At 38.9% G+C, this 16,710-nt stretch overlaps 1 protein-coding gene across 3 annotated transcripts in view; it reads right to left on the reverse strand.

Moving 5' to 3' along the window:
• Window positions 1–4,068: 4,068 nt before the first annotated feature.
• The window catches only part of slc24a4b (solute carrier family 24 member 4b), a 52,100-nt gene continuing 39,458 nt past the window's right edge, over window positions 4,069–16,710 (reverse strand). The window contains exons 10-17 of one of the 3 annotated variants that reach the window (XM_028439779.1): window positions 15,806–15,897; window positions 11,899–12,068; window positions 11,653–11,794; window positions 8,771–8,937; window positions 8,389–8,503; window positions 6,749–6,861; window positions 6,588–6,653; window positions 4,069–5,882 (exon numbers count right to left, since the gene is read on the reverse strand). In XM_028439779.1, the coding sequence (XP_028295580.1) occupies window positions 5,733–5,882; window positions 6,588–6,653; window positions 6,749–6,861; window positions 8,389–8,503; window positions 8,771–8,937; window positions 11,653–11,794; window positions 11,899–12,068; window positions 15,806–15,897 (1,015 nt within the window). In that variant the 3' untranslated portion in view covers window positions 4,069–5,732. Of the gene's footprint in view, window positions 5,883–6,587; window positions 6,654–6,748; window positions 6,862–8,388; window positions 8,504–8,770; window positions 8,938–11,652; window positions 11,795–11,898; window positions 12,069–15,745; window positions 15,898–16,710 lie in introns of all 3 variants that reach the window. The other 2 variants (XM_028439778.1, XM_028439777.1) reach the window with 2 other exon arrangements.

A 16,710-nucleotide genomic window follows, 5' to 3' on the forward strand; every position in this document is an offset into this window, starting at 1 on the left:
TAGGGTTAGAGTTACGGTTAGGTTTAGTCTTAGTCACGTGACCTAAACTGGCCAATGAGGGGCGCTGCGTACGGATAGAATGTTGGTATATTGAGTACGGATAGCCACTGCCTTTAACATTTACTAGTGAATCATTTCAAATGTTAAACATTGTGTTCACATTTTTAATGGTTAACATTCATTACTCTCAGCGTGAAAACCAGGACAGTAGAAGTTTTAACGTCAGCTATGACATGCTGCCTGCCTGGGGCTAAGGCTTGGTTTTCTGCCAGACGTTTGTCAAAGTGGCCCTGCTGTTGTCCCTTGTCCCAAACCCCACAGAGCGATCAGACCTGACTATTAGTTAAAGACGTGGAGCAAACCAACGACAACAGCACAGGAAGCCTTTATGAGGGGACTGCTGCAAGCAGCACAAACCCAGCCTGCCTGCCATCCATCACTGGAGCGCAGCAATTTAGCCAAACAGCAAAGAGGTGTCAGAAATACTGGCTGAGCACAAATAAGGAGAGAAAATATCCCCCCAACTATTGGCACGGTGGCAGTGAGAGAGCAGATAAACAACTTTTCAAAGCTCACATCAAAGCCCAAGAGACAGAAGCCATGTCATGAAATGTGGTAGAACAAATGGTGGAGATGAGCCAAGACCACCATCTCTGGGGAAACAAAGCAGGGTCCCATACTGTCTCATTAGCAGCAGAGAAGGAGCATCAGTGCACAACATCAGGGCTGAAGGACATGCTTGTTATTTGTAGTGTGGTTGTGTCCACAGGCAGCACCAGCACCAGGAACCCATTCCAAGCTGGTTCCAGTCTAACTGGAGCATGTAGACAGCATTAACCAATGATTTCCCTCAGAGAGAATTCCTTTGCGTGAAGACTTGACTTTGTTACTTAAAGCTTCAAAGTGATAAAGTTTTATTCTCATGAGCAAAGCAGCTATTTTCACTTCATCCTGAGCTCTGGTAAACTTTTTGGATGAGTCTGAAATGGAGCAGCTGTTGCAACACTGCCCCCTGGTGGTGGTACACCATAAATATACATGATGCACTAATGTCAGCTGCTATGTGTCACCAGGGTTGGGGTCAATTACAGTTACGTTTCCAATTACCAATGTTCGATTACAATTCAATTACATTTTCCCCCATTACAAATAAATTACTATTATCTTTTTTATCCTCAGAAAGTCAATTACAATTATGTTCTCAATGACTAAAGTTTAATGACAAATAATCACAATTTCTGAGCCTGAAATAAATAACCTGATAAAAATGAAACATCCTCTTGTGTTAGCGTCACTGTAAAATACACTAAAAACAAATACACATCATTTAAATTCTATCCTATTTGTTATCTTGTTAGGCTTCCTAATGAATGAAAATATAGGTTTTAATATTTATGGTGTGGGTGTCAGAGCTTTTTTGTGTCAGTGTACCCCTAGATTTCAATTTGTTTTTTAATGGTAAAATGTGGGAAAGCTTGATATGAAACACATTTTAATAATTGTTCACTACATGTGTAGAACGGTACATAGAACGTGTACATGGTTCCCCAGTTTTGCGGTAAAATGTTATTGAAGAATTTTCATGGCCATTACAATTACAAAGTCAATTATCTAAACTCAATGACAATTTGAATGCGATTACGGCAGCAACACATTTTTTTAAATTACAATTTTAATTACGCCGTAATTGTAATCATCAATTATGCTATTACAATTATCATTGACCCCAACCCTGTGTGCCACCCACTGTATCCTCAGAACATGAATATGCTGCTGATCATCTTGATTATCTTTCAATAAATATCAACGTAAATCAGTGTCGTTGCTTCCTCTGAATAATCAGATATGAGACAATCATATATTCCTGATTATTTTTAAGAATGTTCATCACTGAAAATTAAACTCATTGTTGCATTTCAATGTAATTGTTGATTGATTCCTGAGGACAAACCTGACTATGAGAATTTTTAAAAAAAGCACATTCATCATAACCGATGCATTAAGACAGTGGTTCCTAAACTTTTTCAGGTCGTAACATTATTTTTATATCACAATTTCCTGGTGACACCAGAGACATTTATTACTGTTACAAACACAAATGAACCAGGATTAATGCACAAAGTGACAATATGCACTAGCTCACATATTTTTATACTGCATTTTATTTTAACTAGATTTATACTTGAATAAGAAAAAAATGTATAGAACATTTTTGTTTAGGTTGTGTGTATAGTAAAGAATAATACTTATATATAAATAGTGAAATATTTTTTTTAATCATCTACTAGACATTTCAGGTGAACCCCACATAAGAGTCACGACCCCAAGGTTGAAAACCCCTGCCTTAAGGGTTACTTCAGCAAGAAATATTCATGATTTTACTAAAAACTTTTCTCTCTTTATGAACTATTTTAATTCTGTACTCCATCATTTAAGGTTTGGTTAAAAAGTCTTTCATCATTAATCAATGAATCACTTCATTAAGTCGTTCATCAGGGGGAGGAACTGTATTAAAATGAAGCTGCACAACTTTAAAATGACCAAAATTCAGGGATATGTCATCAATAACCAAATGTTTTGACACTTAAATACAATTTGGAATTAAAGCAGTATAAGCAATTAATTATATACACATAATTTTTTTTTTCAATCCAATTTCCATTTAGGCACAAACAGGAAACTGTATAACTGGATCTGCATTACAGAGAACTTCAGAGCTTGGCTTTACTGAAGGAAGGGCTTCATAATGTAGTGTGGAATATAATGTACAGTAGGTGTAAATGTATGTGTGAGATCCTCTCGGTGATGGATACATTCAAGTAAATCTGAAAAATAAGAAAACTTTAAATGATGTTCAAGCCTTTGAATATTAACATTTAAACCATAAAAATTTCAGGAGAATTTAGGGTTTAAAAATAAACACAACACACTTCCAGGTGGACCTTGAATACCATTCTTAAGTTTCTGTATTTATTTAAAACAAAATAGACAAAAATACTTTTTTAACCAGTGAGTTCATGCTGTGACAACAAACAGCACAAGCAACAGGTCCATGTACAAATGGCTTCATTTATCTGTGTTACAGGGACAAACATGAGACAACTGTACAGGAATTCTTTTTTTTTGCCATTTTATTTTTTTTTCCTTCACATTATTGCTTTACAGTAAAATGCATTGGTTGGATATGTCCAGTATAGCAAGACAATACATTCATATAAGTTATACAGATGTCCTCAGTTATGTTTTAGAATATTAACTTTACAATAAATGTTTTATGTTTTTTTTTTCACTTTATAACACTTTCCACGTCACATTGAGCTCACAGTGCATCAGGTCGCATTCCTTCAGGAAATACACAGCAGTCCTCTCATGTTCAGATTCCATTTCATATGCATGTATTTGAAGTGTGTGTGTGTGTGTGTGTGTGTGTGTCCAGTCTGGAGAAATTATGGCCTCTGAAATCTACTTTTTTGTCATCCAAAAGTAGAGGCAGACAACGGATGGAAACGGACAAACCCAGGAACAGCACATTCTGAATCAACTCCAGTACAGTACAGACACGCCATCTGCACAGAAAGCATCTAAACGTCAGGCCGTTATGTACACAATCGAATCGAAGGGAAGGACGGGTGGTGAGGAAGAGTTGGTGGGCCCCTGTATGGTCACCTCCCATCAATAAACCATTAAACCCTGACAGCAGAGCAGCTTAAGGGGCTTCAACTGTTTAAAAAATCCTTAAGGAACTGCCGTCATTCACTTCTTTATGGGAACACAATAAAGTCCAGAGGGCGTCTGAAGAAAGTTATTATTCCCCCTCCCTGGAAACAACAGTCAGGGCTGGTGGGAATTAATGCCCTTGTGCAAGAGTGTGTTGAATAGGTGTGTGTGTGTTGCTGTAAAATCCATCCTTTGTGCACAGTTTCTCGGCTGTCACAAACACGCACACCTGTGAGCTCACACATCAAAGTACTAGACAAACTGACGTCACATATCCATGGGATGCCCCGTCTTTATATGGCAACCTTGCAGGAGGCCTCAACTCACATGGACTTTTTTTATATATATATATTTTCACATTGAGATTGCATATACAAGTGTCTTCCAAACACCCAAACACTCCACTCGAGTGTCTGCGCCCACTCGTGGAAGGCTCATGGGCGTTTTTGCATGATGTCAGAATCTGGGTCGCAGTGTATAGCTGCCTATTTGGCTAAAGTGGGCAGGCCGTGTTTCCATGGAGATGCCCGTAAAAGCCCCTCATCCTTTTTGCTGTGCTGTGGAGGGAGCTGCTGAAATATCCCAGCATGCACTGCAGACACTGTGCTCATTTTTTGAGGCTCCGGCCTGTTCGAGTTCAGTGCGAACACACACACAGTTTTTCTCTTGCACACACATACACAGAAAACACACACACATACACACAGAAGGAAGCACTAGTTGATTCAGAATGAGAGGACGGCCGTTAAAGTGCAATATCTACATGTAACCCAAAAAAATAAAAGACCACCACCGGAAATCTGTCCATCTGAGTTTCCCTGAAAACCGACTGCTGTAGTTGCGCCCCTGCACCGGGGGTAAGTCTACAGTGACCCCTGCTGGCCACAGGATGGAACAGCAGACAGTGTGGAGGACCATATTTCTCTCATGCTGCTGCATCCAAACCAGAAACAGATCACCTGATGATGAAATGGACTCTTCCTGCAGACGTAGAGTCAGTTTTAGGTTTTTTGTGCCGAGAGTAAAAGTGAAACAAGCGCAGAATGGAAAAATAGCGCTTTTTAAAATTGCCGTTTCAGTAATCCGTTACCCCCTCCAAGTGGTTAAATCTCCTTTCAGCACAAAAAAAAGAGAGAAAAAAAAAAAAAAAGTGTTTCCATGTGCAATTCATTTCAGTGAAAAACAGGCAATGTCCAATATCTGCAACAAACTCCTCAGTGCGTCAGATGGGATAAAACTTTGTTTTTGAAAAAATAAATACAAAAAGAAGTGTTTACAGTTTTTTTTTTTTTTACATTGTGCAGTGCTGCATATGCATAACACCCTCACAGTCAGCTGATCTGGACTGTGAAACGTCGGACAAAAAAAGGTCTGTTTGGGTTTTTTTTTTTTTTTTAAAGAAAAGGATGTAGATTGAATGAGGCAGATCAGACGAGGGTTTGGAAAGATAACACACTGACAGCATCTAAAGGCCATGCCAAGAACAAGACCCTCCTCCTGAGAGAGCCCACAAGGACAGATGCTTTTCTTTGGGTGCGACATTAAGGAGCGGTGGGTGGGGGTGTCCCATGATAGGATCGTTATCTTCTCTGTGTTTAAGAAGGCTTTGGAAATCGGATGTGGCAATTCTACAAGGATGAGAGTGTAAGACGCCAACCATCAAAGAGAGGGGCACTTAAGAATCTGGAGGTCCCCAATATATAAAGGCATGCTAAATGGGCACAACGTTAACAGGCGCACAGAGGAACTAAAGATTTCACGTCAGTAACGGGCAATCTGCCAAAAGAAAGGGTGTTCGTGTTAGGGAGCGGCACTGTGTGATGGGGACAAATCAGAGAACAGATAGATTCCGCTCATACAGCGTACTACCTTAGACTTTTAATCAGAACTGAAGGATCACAAGTGCAACGAAAGAAGAAAAAAATAGTCTGGAGATAGGTCCGTCTTTGTTGAAGAAAAAACAAGGTGCTGCCACAGGTGCTGAGGTTTTGGTTTCTGAGCATGCAGACAGAGCTCTAGTCCTCGATGCACATGGGCAGGTTCACAAAGGTGAACACGTTGTACTCGATCATAATGGAGAAGCAGAGGAACACGGCGTACAGGATCAGGACGTACAAGCCCAGCTTCACGTCCAGCTGCCACTTGTTCAGGTGGATCCCCAGAACCTACACACACACACACAAAAAAAAAACTCTGAGGAATATTGTGCTAGGTTATATGCACAGCCATTTTCAATTTAAAAAAAACTTTAATAATTTGGTTTGAAAAGTAGTTTTTAAATCAAAAATCATGTTTTTGGGTCAGAATATGTCCATTTCTCCTAAAGATCCACTTAAAATTCTAACCATTAATTCCAGTTTTAATACTCTTTGCCACACGAGTCAAACTCTAGGCCTGGGGGCCAAATCTGGCCCTTTGGAGGATAAAATTTGGCCCAAAGGAGAAAGCAAAAATGACAGAAAACATGAATCATTGTGTAAATTAAACTCAACAATATTTGCAGGGGCTCACAATTTTTCCGGTGCTTATATCACATGATTGCAGTCATTGTTAATGTTAAACTCTTGAAAAAACGTGAAATTCTTACAAAAACCTTCAATTTACCTAAAATCGTGACAATATTTCCAAATCTAGCAAATTTAAAGTGAAGATCCTGTTGGAACTCTAATCTATCACTTATTGCTTGGATATGGTTGGTTTCTTACATATTTTGTATTTTATATACGTAGAAGTGCAGATTATAGCACAATAATGTTGATATGACTTGTTTTCGTGCATGAAATCTGTGGCCCACTTGAGATAAAACTGCTCAATGCACACGTTTTCATTCATTTGTTCATTCCTTTAGTTCTCAGAACTCAACTGCGTACCGTAAGGGCCACAGAGCCCAGCAGCAGCACCACTGAGTACACCAGCCCCCGACTGTTGATCATCACCTGGAACAGACGGGATCACATGATCAGCAACGTCTGGAACGGCTTCTCCAGCTTCAAATGTGTAGCTTGTATGAGGAAGGAAACGTTCTTCTCACCTCTGAACCGTAGCTGACACACATGGTCTGTATGGCCCAGGGAACTCCCAGTCCCACCAGGATATCAAACACGTTGCTGCCGATTGTGTTGGACACAGCCATGTCTCCCAAACCTGAGTATTTACACATGTGCAGCTTGATGTTTAAACATCCTAATGCTGCGTTTCAGACAACTCAGAACTCATGATTACCCGACCTCCTACTAGGGATGTGAATCTTTGGGTGTCTCATGATTCGATTCAATTCTCGTTTTAACTGATTCTCGATTCAAAAATTGATACCGTGGCCCCCTCATGTCTACTGGGTTGGGCCCCTCAGCCTCTTAGGCGCTGGGGCTGCCGGCTGAGTCAATGTAGATTTTTTTTATTATTATTACATCTTATTTCGTTATGAATATGAATTTTTCCTCTCTTCATCCCATTGTTCTCAATATCTATATCTATCTATATCTATATATATATCTATATATATATCTATATATATATAGATATATATATATATTTATTTTTTTTAAGTTGATTTTTGAAGTTTATTAGTTGATTCAGAATCGTGGATGATTAGAATCGTGATTCTTATGTGAATCGATTTTTTCCCCCATCCTGACCTCCTACTTGAAAAAGGGACCATTTCATGTCAAAGCTCCTGGTCAGTAGAGTTGGGGGTAAAAATAATTTGAGAATCATACAGTATGTCTGATGCACAACAACATATCCAAGTCATCTCATTCTGTCCTCTGACCTCAACTGCTCCACCACAGCTAATGCATGAGTGGGTTAACAATACAAAATGAAACATCTAGATGGGATAAAAACTATAGAAAGCACAATTTAAAAACTTTGCAAGAAGTTCAAAAAATAACTTTGAACCTTTTTAAAAAGTTTACTTGAAGGGGCAAATGTTGTATTAGTGACTGCACATTAAAGCTGCTTTTTTATCAGATCAAGTCTTAGTGTAGGCCTCAAAGATCAATAAATTAAAGATCATTTGATGAAAAACAAAGATGTAAAAGGTTGAAATTGGTGAATGAAAGTTTGTTTTGATCTCCGCTGTAAACTCAAACTTATACAAGGACCAACTCAGAGATTTCAGAAAGACCTAATCTCAGAGCTGGTCTCAATGGGAGAGTTAAGGGCCATTTTAATTTCAGAGCTCAAACACCAAAATAAACATCTGAAATTATTTTGCTGCAACTTTCAAACAATGAAAAACCAGAAATATGTTGGAAGTAACTTTGGCAAAGTTTTTAAGGACAAACAAGAAATTACAGTAGAATGAAGCAAAAACACTTCAGTCTACGGGACTCCATATTCCACAATGCAATGCACAAAACTTTTCCCAAAATCTCTATAAACCAAGTGTTTACAGTGGAAATCAAAAACAAACTTTTTCGTGGCAATTTTAGCCTTTTACATCCTTTTTTTCAAGTAAATGATCTTGAATGTATTGATCTACCAGGCCTACACTATGAATTTATCTGACAAAAGAAATATTGTCTTCAGCAGCTTCAGACTAAAAGATGAAGGTCATTCTTTTTGTGTGTTCGTCAGCAGCCTAGAACGGTCAGTGAGTTAAATGACAGGAAGTATCACACACACACTTGTCTAGAATCTAAAATAAGGCTTTAGAGTGTGAAGGTGTACCTTGGCGAGCTACGATGAGACTTGCTATGCAGTCTGGGACGCTGGTGCCAGCTGCCAGGAAAGTGATGCCCATGATGACATCAGGGATTCCCAGAGTGTAGCCAATTATAGTCACCTGGAGGGTAAACAGAGGTCAGTGCAACAATAAGCAAACTCAGTATAACACACACATTTAGTTCTGCAAATGGCTTTAGCAGCAATCAAAATATTTGTCTTCCTGTGTAAATACAGGAAACGGTTGTAAACACCAACCATTGAAAATTAATTGAAACAGTCCTACAAAACCTGCTTTTAAATTCTTGATCTTTATATTTATTCTGAATGACACAATTACTCGTCAAAGGCAAAACTAGTAAAGCCCAAATGTGAATTTAACACTTACCATCCAGACCATAAGGTAGGAGAACACAGCGATCCAAACAGTGGACAGGATGAAGGAGAGCATGAAGAACTTTTCCCAGCGTGGCTTGGCACAGTTTGGGACGGTCAGATACAGCAGGAGAAGCAAAGGCCATGAGATAAGCCACTTCACCTTACTGCCAAAGTGTCCTGCAGGAAGAGTGCACTCATGTTATCAAGATCATGTCAAAATCATCTGGACTTCCATGTTTAATCATATTAATGCTAAAGGTAACCAAGTTTCCCTTCCATTGGGGTCCTGAGGCCCACAAGGCTCAAGAGAGAATGGCCCCGACTCCTGTGTCTGAAGCATCCACCTCCACCACAGACTGGAGGGAAGGGTCTTGGTGTTTAAACACCAGAGCTCTTTCAGTGGGACCCCAACACTCACAAGCTGTACCCTGTACCAACTCATGGTTTCCCACGTCGTAGATCTTCTCCCATCATCTAAGTCCTGCAGAGAAGAACTACGACGTGGGAAACCGTGAGTTACTGCCAGTAGTGTTGGCGCTTCCGGAGTGGAGGCACTGGTTGGAGGACCTCGCCTTCATTAGCGCTACTCGTCATCTCAACCCTCGTCAACCCCAATGGTCTCAGCAGGTTCAACTTCTTCCTCTCCTATGCCCCAGATCTCACAACACCAAGCCTGATTCCCTGCCCAGGATCATTCCTCACTGGCTTTTAGTATGTCCCCCTTCATGGCTTGTAATGGTTACCAATTGGGCGACCGTGGCCATTACAAGCCATGAAGGGGGACATACTCAGGTGGTAGAAGGGTCGTCTTCTGATCGAGAGGTTGGGGTTTCGATTCCAGTGCTATACTTGTCTATGTGTTGAAGTCTCCTTGGGCAAAACACTAAACCCAAAGTTGCTCCCAGTGGTTCACTAACACCTTGCATGGCAGCTCTGTCCCACTGGTGTGTGAATGGGTGAATATTGTGAAGTGCTTTGGAACTACCTCAGTGGTTATAAAGTGCCATATAACTCGAGTCCATTTACCAACCCCCATTGTTCACCATCTTTTATTTAGACTTTTCCAATTCTACTATAGTTTCCAGTGCCGATGTTATGACCTGGGTTTGTTGGACTGGGAACAGCAACAAGACACATGGAGGTTTTATTGTATCAACAAATTTGCTTCAAATTGACGTATTAATTTCTCTCTTGTTTCGAATGATGTAATGACCCATTTTTTGGTAAGTTTAAGCAGCACGCATTCCCTTTAATCCTCAGTCAGAAACTGTAGCGTTTGTGCATTTCGACAGATGTCATACTCACTGTTAATTTTGCTGTTGAGATGAATAAATCCCATTTCTTTCCAAACTTTAGGTCATACGGACGACCATTCTGTTCATCATGGCTCGGCTTTAGTGAGAGGGATAAACATGTCGCCACATCTGTCATTTAGCGCAAACACTGATGTTTTTATTTATTTATTTATTTTTTAGGATGTTAGATTCACATTTCTGTTCATGTAACTAAATAATATCATGCAACAGCATTTCCAGGCACCTTAAAGTCTGCGTCATGATACATCAGATCAGAGCGACTGTCTGCACATCAGTGGATGCTGAGTGATGAAAGTGCAGCCACTGTCAGAGTATGATTAGCAGGTCTGTAACTCTCAAAAAAATGTTGAGTGGAAAAGGATTGAGCAGAACCATCCGACCAAGCACCTCATGTTTTAAAAACCGACACGAAGACGGCAAACTAATGATGCAATCTAAGTGTAAGCCAGGGTTGGGATCAATTCCATTATTCAATTACGTCTGTTAAAATACAACTCAATTATGATTATGGTGACCAGCATTTTTTCAGTCAATTTTGTTCTCAATTACTACAGTTCAAATTCAATTAATCACAATTTCCAAGCCTGAAATAAATAACCTCAAAACTTAACCTTCCTCTTGTGTTAGTTTTCTGTTTGATAACGGGTCGGTTGTCTTAAATCAGCTTAAAATACACAAAAACTATTATCCACCATCCAATTTATTTTGTATATCTTGGTTACCTTGTTAGGCTTCCTCATCAATGAAAATATTGATATTGTTTTTGTTGTAGGCGTCTGAGCCTTTTTTCCTAATAGTATTCCCCTAGATTTCAATGTATTTATTTTTTTTTAATGGTAAAATGATCCCCAACAGAACATGTAGTGGGAAAACTTAGTACGTATGGGTAAGCCATAGAACTGTAATGGTGATTTCTAGGTGGGGTAGGCGATTTACATAACCCCCCTCCCCCTCTGTGCTCCTTCTCACTCGCATGCCCGCGCACAGCTGCTGCAGAAGAGCTCAGCTCATCGCTTGGATTGTGTAGAAACTTCGTTGTCTCGTGTCTCATTCAGCAGTAAGTGAACAATAAACTTTATCATTATATATGTTTAAAAACATGACTAAAAACTCTGTTTTAACTCTGTCAGCAGTGACGCGCTTTCAGTGTGAGCTCGTGCATGCGAGAAGTCGAGAACTAACAGGGAGACAGAGACACGTGATTGGTTAAAAACAACGGTTCAATTTTTTCCATTGGTTGAAGTTATTACAGGTTTACAGCTGCTACAGATGACGGATTTTCACATACGATCTTAATTCCTGTCAGGACATAAAGACAATTTCAACCAAAAAAAATCACCTACCCTAGTTTTAATTAAATTGTAATTGACAATTTTTATAGAATTTTCATGGCAATTCCAATGACAAAGTTAATTGTCCTAACTCAATTACAATTCAACTATGATTATGACAGCAACAGATTTTTTTCAATACCAATTATATCTTACTTGTAAATAATTGGTGTAAGCATCACATTCCATATCCTCGTACTCATGCAGAATCAGACATTCATCCAGTGAATACAATAATCACTTACTTGGAAGTTGAAACGGTGAGATGGTCACGTTTTCCTTGGCCTCGGGGGGTTTGTCCTCCGGCACGTTCCCGTTCTCGATCTCCACCTTCCCGTCGACAACTTGTGTCTCCACGCCGTTGGCAGCTTGTACCAACTTCTGACGCTTTCAGAAAAGAGAAACTAAGTCAAAGAGCACATGCACCGACTCTAAACGCCAACTGCGTTTGGAAACAGTTAGTTTCAGAGTGGAGCAACAACAGCTCGTACCTCTGTGATGATGAGGCGGCTGGCCATGCGCAGGCGGGTCTTGGGCCCAAAGTGACTGGTGACCATGACTCGAAGGCCCGCCTCAGGGAACCTGAACTTTGAGGGGCTGGCGTTCATGATCTCGTCCACCATCACCACTGAGCCACGGCTGTAAGGCTTGCTAGGCTTCACTGAAGCAGTAGAATAATACATGACTAAGATAATGGAGTTGGGGTTTGTTTGTGCACTAAAGGTTTTTACTGAAAACCAAGTTTCACTACAGAAATGAGTAAGAAATGAGTTGCCTTTAAAATGATTTAAAGCAGCACCAGATAATCGGTTACCATCAAAACATGAACGTTTTCCTTAAGAACTGAGTGAGTGGTTTAAATGGCTGGATCAGAGATTGATTTAAAGCTGCTACCCTCAATAATTATTTATGAGATAAAAATCATAGTGTAGGCCACATAGATCATTGGTGTCAAACTCATTTTAGTTCAGGGGCCAAACAGCAGTTTGATCAGATTTTAAGTGGGAAAATTAGCAATTTAGCCTTGATGTAGCATAGTTTGCACTTCCATGTACCTGCTGTATAAAGGATTTATAAATATTGACAATATCCAAGCAATAAATGACAGTAATCTGTCCCTGCAGGATCTTCACTTCAATTTCCTAGATTTTGAGACCAATTTTTATTTAATTTCAGAATGTGAAATAATTTGAGAAAAATTGCAGGATCTCTGAAAAATGTAGCATTCTTTGAACAATTTGTGATAAAAAAAAAAAAAAAAAGATTGCTATATAAGCACAATGAAATTCTGATCCTGGAAATGAGCATTTGAAAGAGCTTTGATATTTTCAACTGAATTAGTTGATAATTCACACAGTGATTCATGTTTTCTCTGTCATGTCCACTTTCTCCTGCGGGCCAAATTGGATGCTCTAAACGGCTGGATTTGGACCCGGGGCTTTAAGTTTGAGACACGCAGAGATCAATGAATCAAATATGATTTACTCTGAAAACAAAAAAAAAGGTCAAAACTGCCACTCAAGTTTTTTTTTCCTAATTTCCTTTGTAAAAGCTTCATGCATTGCATTGTGGTATATGGAGTTCTTTCATCACGCCATTTTTGTTCTAGTTTGTTCCTAGTATTCCCCGTGACATCAGAATTAAATCAAAAATTAAAAACTACTGTGCATTTGTCTTTGCGACCCCACATCCCACAATGCAACGCAGAAACTTCAACCATTTTAATTTCTTTTTGGAAAAGAAAGCAGCATTGAGAATCAATTTTTCTTAAACTTTCATATGAAAAAAAAAAGTAAAACGACCATGTCCCACTGCTATAGAAACTTACAGGCTGTGCCTCGAGCTCTTGATGGTTTTCTATTTGTAACAGGAACACTGCTAGAACCATCAGCACTCTTGTTTTATTGCATTTATCACCTGGTGTGGAAGTCATTAACTCAGAGGGTGGCAGAGAACAATCTAAAAACAGCCATAATAAACACAATGTATGGATTTCCTTCTACCTGTTGCTTTCCTGAATAAAATGAAATCAGTAATCAGTAGTAGGATTGAGCATTGTTGCACAATGAAGCAGTGAGAGGTGTCCACAGGGGACTTTAGGCTCACTTTAATCACTGAGGCCTGATGGAGACGCGGTCGACAGCTGTTTTCAAGATACTTTTACATGACGGCCAAAGAGGAAAAATAAAGGCTCTTTAGCATTAAAAACACTTGGAAATCTCCTTTAATGCTAAACATTCAACCCTTTACAACCACCTGTTTATTCCTGCTGTAGAGCTTTAAATAATTCACTGTTGCTTAGTGAAACCTCACAGTTTCACCATTTTTTCTTCCACTTCAGCAATCACACAGCTTTAAGTGAGAGGTAAATGAGCAGGTTCACATGAGCGTTTGCCTGAAAGGCTTTGTAGCTTCCTATAGCATTCAAAAAAAAAAAAAAAAAAACCCGCAAAGTCTGAGGATCCTTTGACTTTCTGATCAATGCGACTCTGTGCTCCCTGCAACAGCTGTGTGGGTGTTGTGCAGAGTTCACATTAAATTCTGGCTACTGGACTTCAAAAAGCCTTCCCAAATTGCCTGGTGCTGCTTTGAAGTTTGGCTACCACTTGTGAATATTTATTAGCAAATACAACGAAAGCCAAAAAAAAATGTGCAAAGAACCTTTAGCATCACAAGTTAGACGACCAAACAGCATGAACATAAAATGCTCTTCTTATTTCAAACATGTAAAAGAACCAACGGGACTACATCACTTAACGGTGATTAGCATTAAAATACAGTCCACAGGGAATTTAAAAAAAGTTCCTCAGTGCACTCAATGGTTCAAATTGACTCTCTTATGCATGCAAGAATGCACATAAATTAACAGATTAAACAGGGTTGGCATAAACATTTCCCTCTTGTGAAATTCATTACCACTCCAGGAGAGATGGGGCCGTGGCCCCAGAGACCGGCTGAGGGAAAAAGTAGTACGCAAGCAGAAAGAAAGTGGCACACTGCAGCAACAACACTGTTGAAAAAGCAGGAGTAAGTTTAGTAAGGCTAAACAGACAGGTGTGTTGAGACTAATGCAGCCAAAGAGGGAGAAGTTCAAGTTCTCAGAAGAAGTAAATGTCACTGATCACAAGCTTTGAAAGGTCAAAACACAGGCAAGGAAGAAGAAGTGGAAAGTGTGGCAAGAAGGTCATTACAGCCAAATTTCTCAGCTTTTCTTTGAAACTTTAATGCAGAGGACCACTAATAACCTACATTAACAGAAATAATTGACATTGTATCACTTAAACCAGATGTTCCTAACCTAACCCCATTTTTAGAATATAGATATTACAGAGATTTTTTTCTATAACTTTAGTTTTTTCATCATATTTGTTATACTGTGTTACAAATATAGGGTGGTAAGAATTAGTGCACAAAGTGACAATATTCAGATATTTTAAACAGCATTTTCTTTGAACTAGATTTATATTAGAGGAAATGAAAGTATAGAATAGAGTGTGGTGTTTTAATTTCATTCAGGTTTCTGCCTTTTCCTGCACTGCATGTTTATTTCTGTGATATATATATATATATACACACACATATATAGACATCTTGAAGGATGCATTTCATCACCTTTGTTTTCTTTATCTTTAATGAATCAATGCACAAAGCAGTAAAACATTATTTGTAACTAAACTGGGAATGGAACCGGTTTTAATTTGCACTGATCAGCCCAAAAACCAGTGAAACCAGAGTCTGTCAGCAGCAATGCGCCCTCTGCAGAAATAAAGAGTCATTACATTACTGAAGGTCGCAGCTTAGTATTGTTCAATCTTGACTTTTTTTTTAATCAACATTGTTAAGACACATTTCTATGCACTGTTATTTTTATTTTTTTTAAATGACAGAATGTATTGGCATCATGCCATCTATAGAATTAAAGTTTTTTTTTTGAGCATCCAATGTGTCAACTGGACATGTTTAATCCATATAGCTAAAATGCTACATTACATTTCACCTGCTATTATTGCAGCTTTTAAAAAATAAATAATGCAATTTATTGGATTAGTGAAAAGAATTAAAGGGTTTTATATAGCTATATAAAATGAAATATTGAATTTAACTTTATATAATTGCAGCTAAAACTAGGTTTTTTTTAATTAGTTAAGTAAGCAAGAAAAGCTTTAATGCTCAACTATTGTAGAGTGAATTTAAAGCAGTAGAGAAAAAGCAGAAGCAGTTTCAAGTTAGTTATATCCACAACCTTCTGCCTCATGACCCACAACAACCTCCAACATGAATGACTCATTAGTTTAGTGAGAGTTATCTAATCTATCCAGCCTGTCTGATTAACCTTACCTAGTGACAGTAATGGTAACGATGGGTCGTCATCCCAAACAAAGTCATATTTAGTATTACCGTCTTCCATCTCACTGCTGGCTGCGGCGTTACCATTAGCCACGTTTTTGTTCGACTTCCCCATGAAAAATCTCTGCATGCTGGAGTTAAACCTGGCAAACAGATGAACACAGTAAATTACACTAAACTTCCTCTCAGCGTCCATAAAAGAAAAGACATTTGCTGTGAACAGGATTCAGATCAAAGACGCAAACTTGTTTGAAATATGGTTTAATTAGCAATAGGTGCCTGGATATCATTAGCACATCTATAGATTATACTCCTAACACGGCCTACTTAAAAGGCAGCATCAGCATTATAATCATCTCCATTAGCTGAGATCTGCACAGAACGAGAAAAGTGCAGCTAAAAAAAAAAAAAAAAAAAAAAAAAACGCACTCCCAGAAGGTAATCGCAGGCTTTCATCTGCCACACAGAGCTTCAGGAACACCATCCCAGTGCCATTACATAAAAATCAAACCCAACTGAAAACAGCAAGGCTGCCTTTGAACAGGAATGCAGAGGTAACACTGGCATCATTACATGAGTTTAGAGAAAAACACGTCATGTCAGAAATAAAGGACTTTGATTACAAGGAACAGTTTGCAATTTGGATGTACAGATTTATTTTTCCATCCAAACTACAATTCATTTCTGAGGTAGAAAAATATGAATCCTAATACAAGGTGGAGAGAGCGAAAACAGCAATAAAATCAAATACTGAAGTCTAATGCAGGGGTGTAAAACTCATTTTAGTTCAGGGGTCAAATATGGAGCAGTTTATCTCAAGTGGGCTGCAGAATTAAGGTTGGAAAAGAAGCTCAATTTCAACATTAATGTGCCCTAGTAGGGCTGGGCGATATATCGAATATACTCGATATATCGCAGCTTGTAGTCTGTGCGGTGTTGAAAATGACCATACCGTT

This window comes from Gouania willdenowi, chromosome 24 (assembly GCF_900634775.1).
Source record: "Gouania willdenowi chromosome 24, fGouWil2.1, whole genome shotgun sequence".
Taxonomy (NCBI): Eukaryota; Metazoa; Chordata; class Actinopteri; order Blenniiformes; family Gobiesocidae; genus Gouania; species Gouania willdenowi.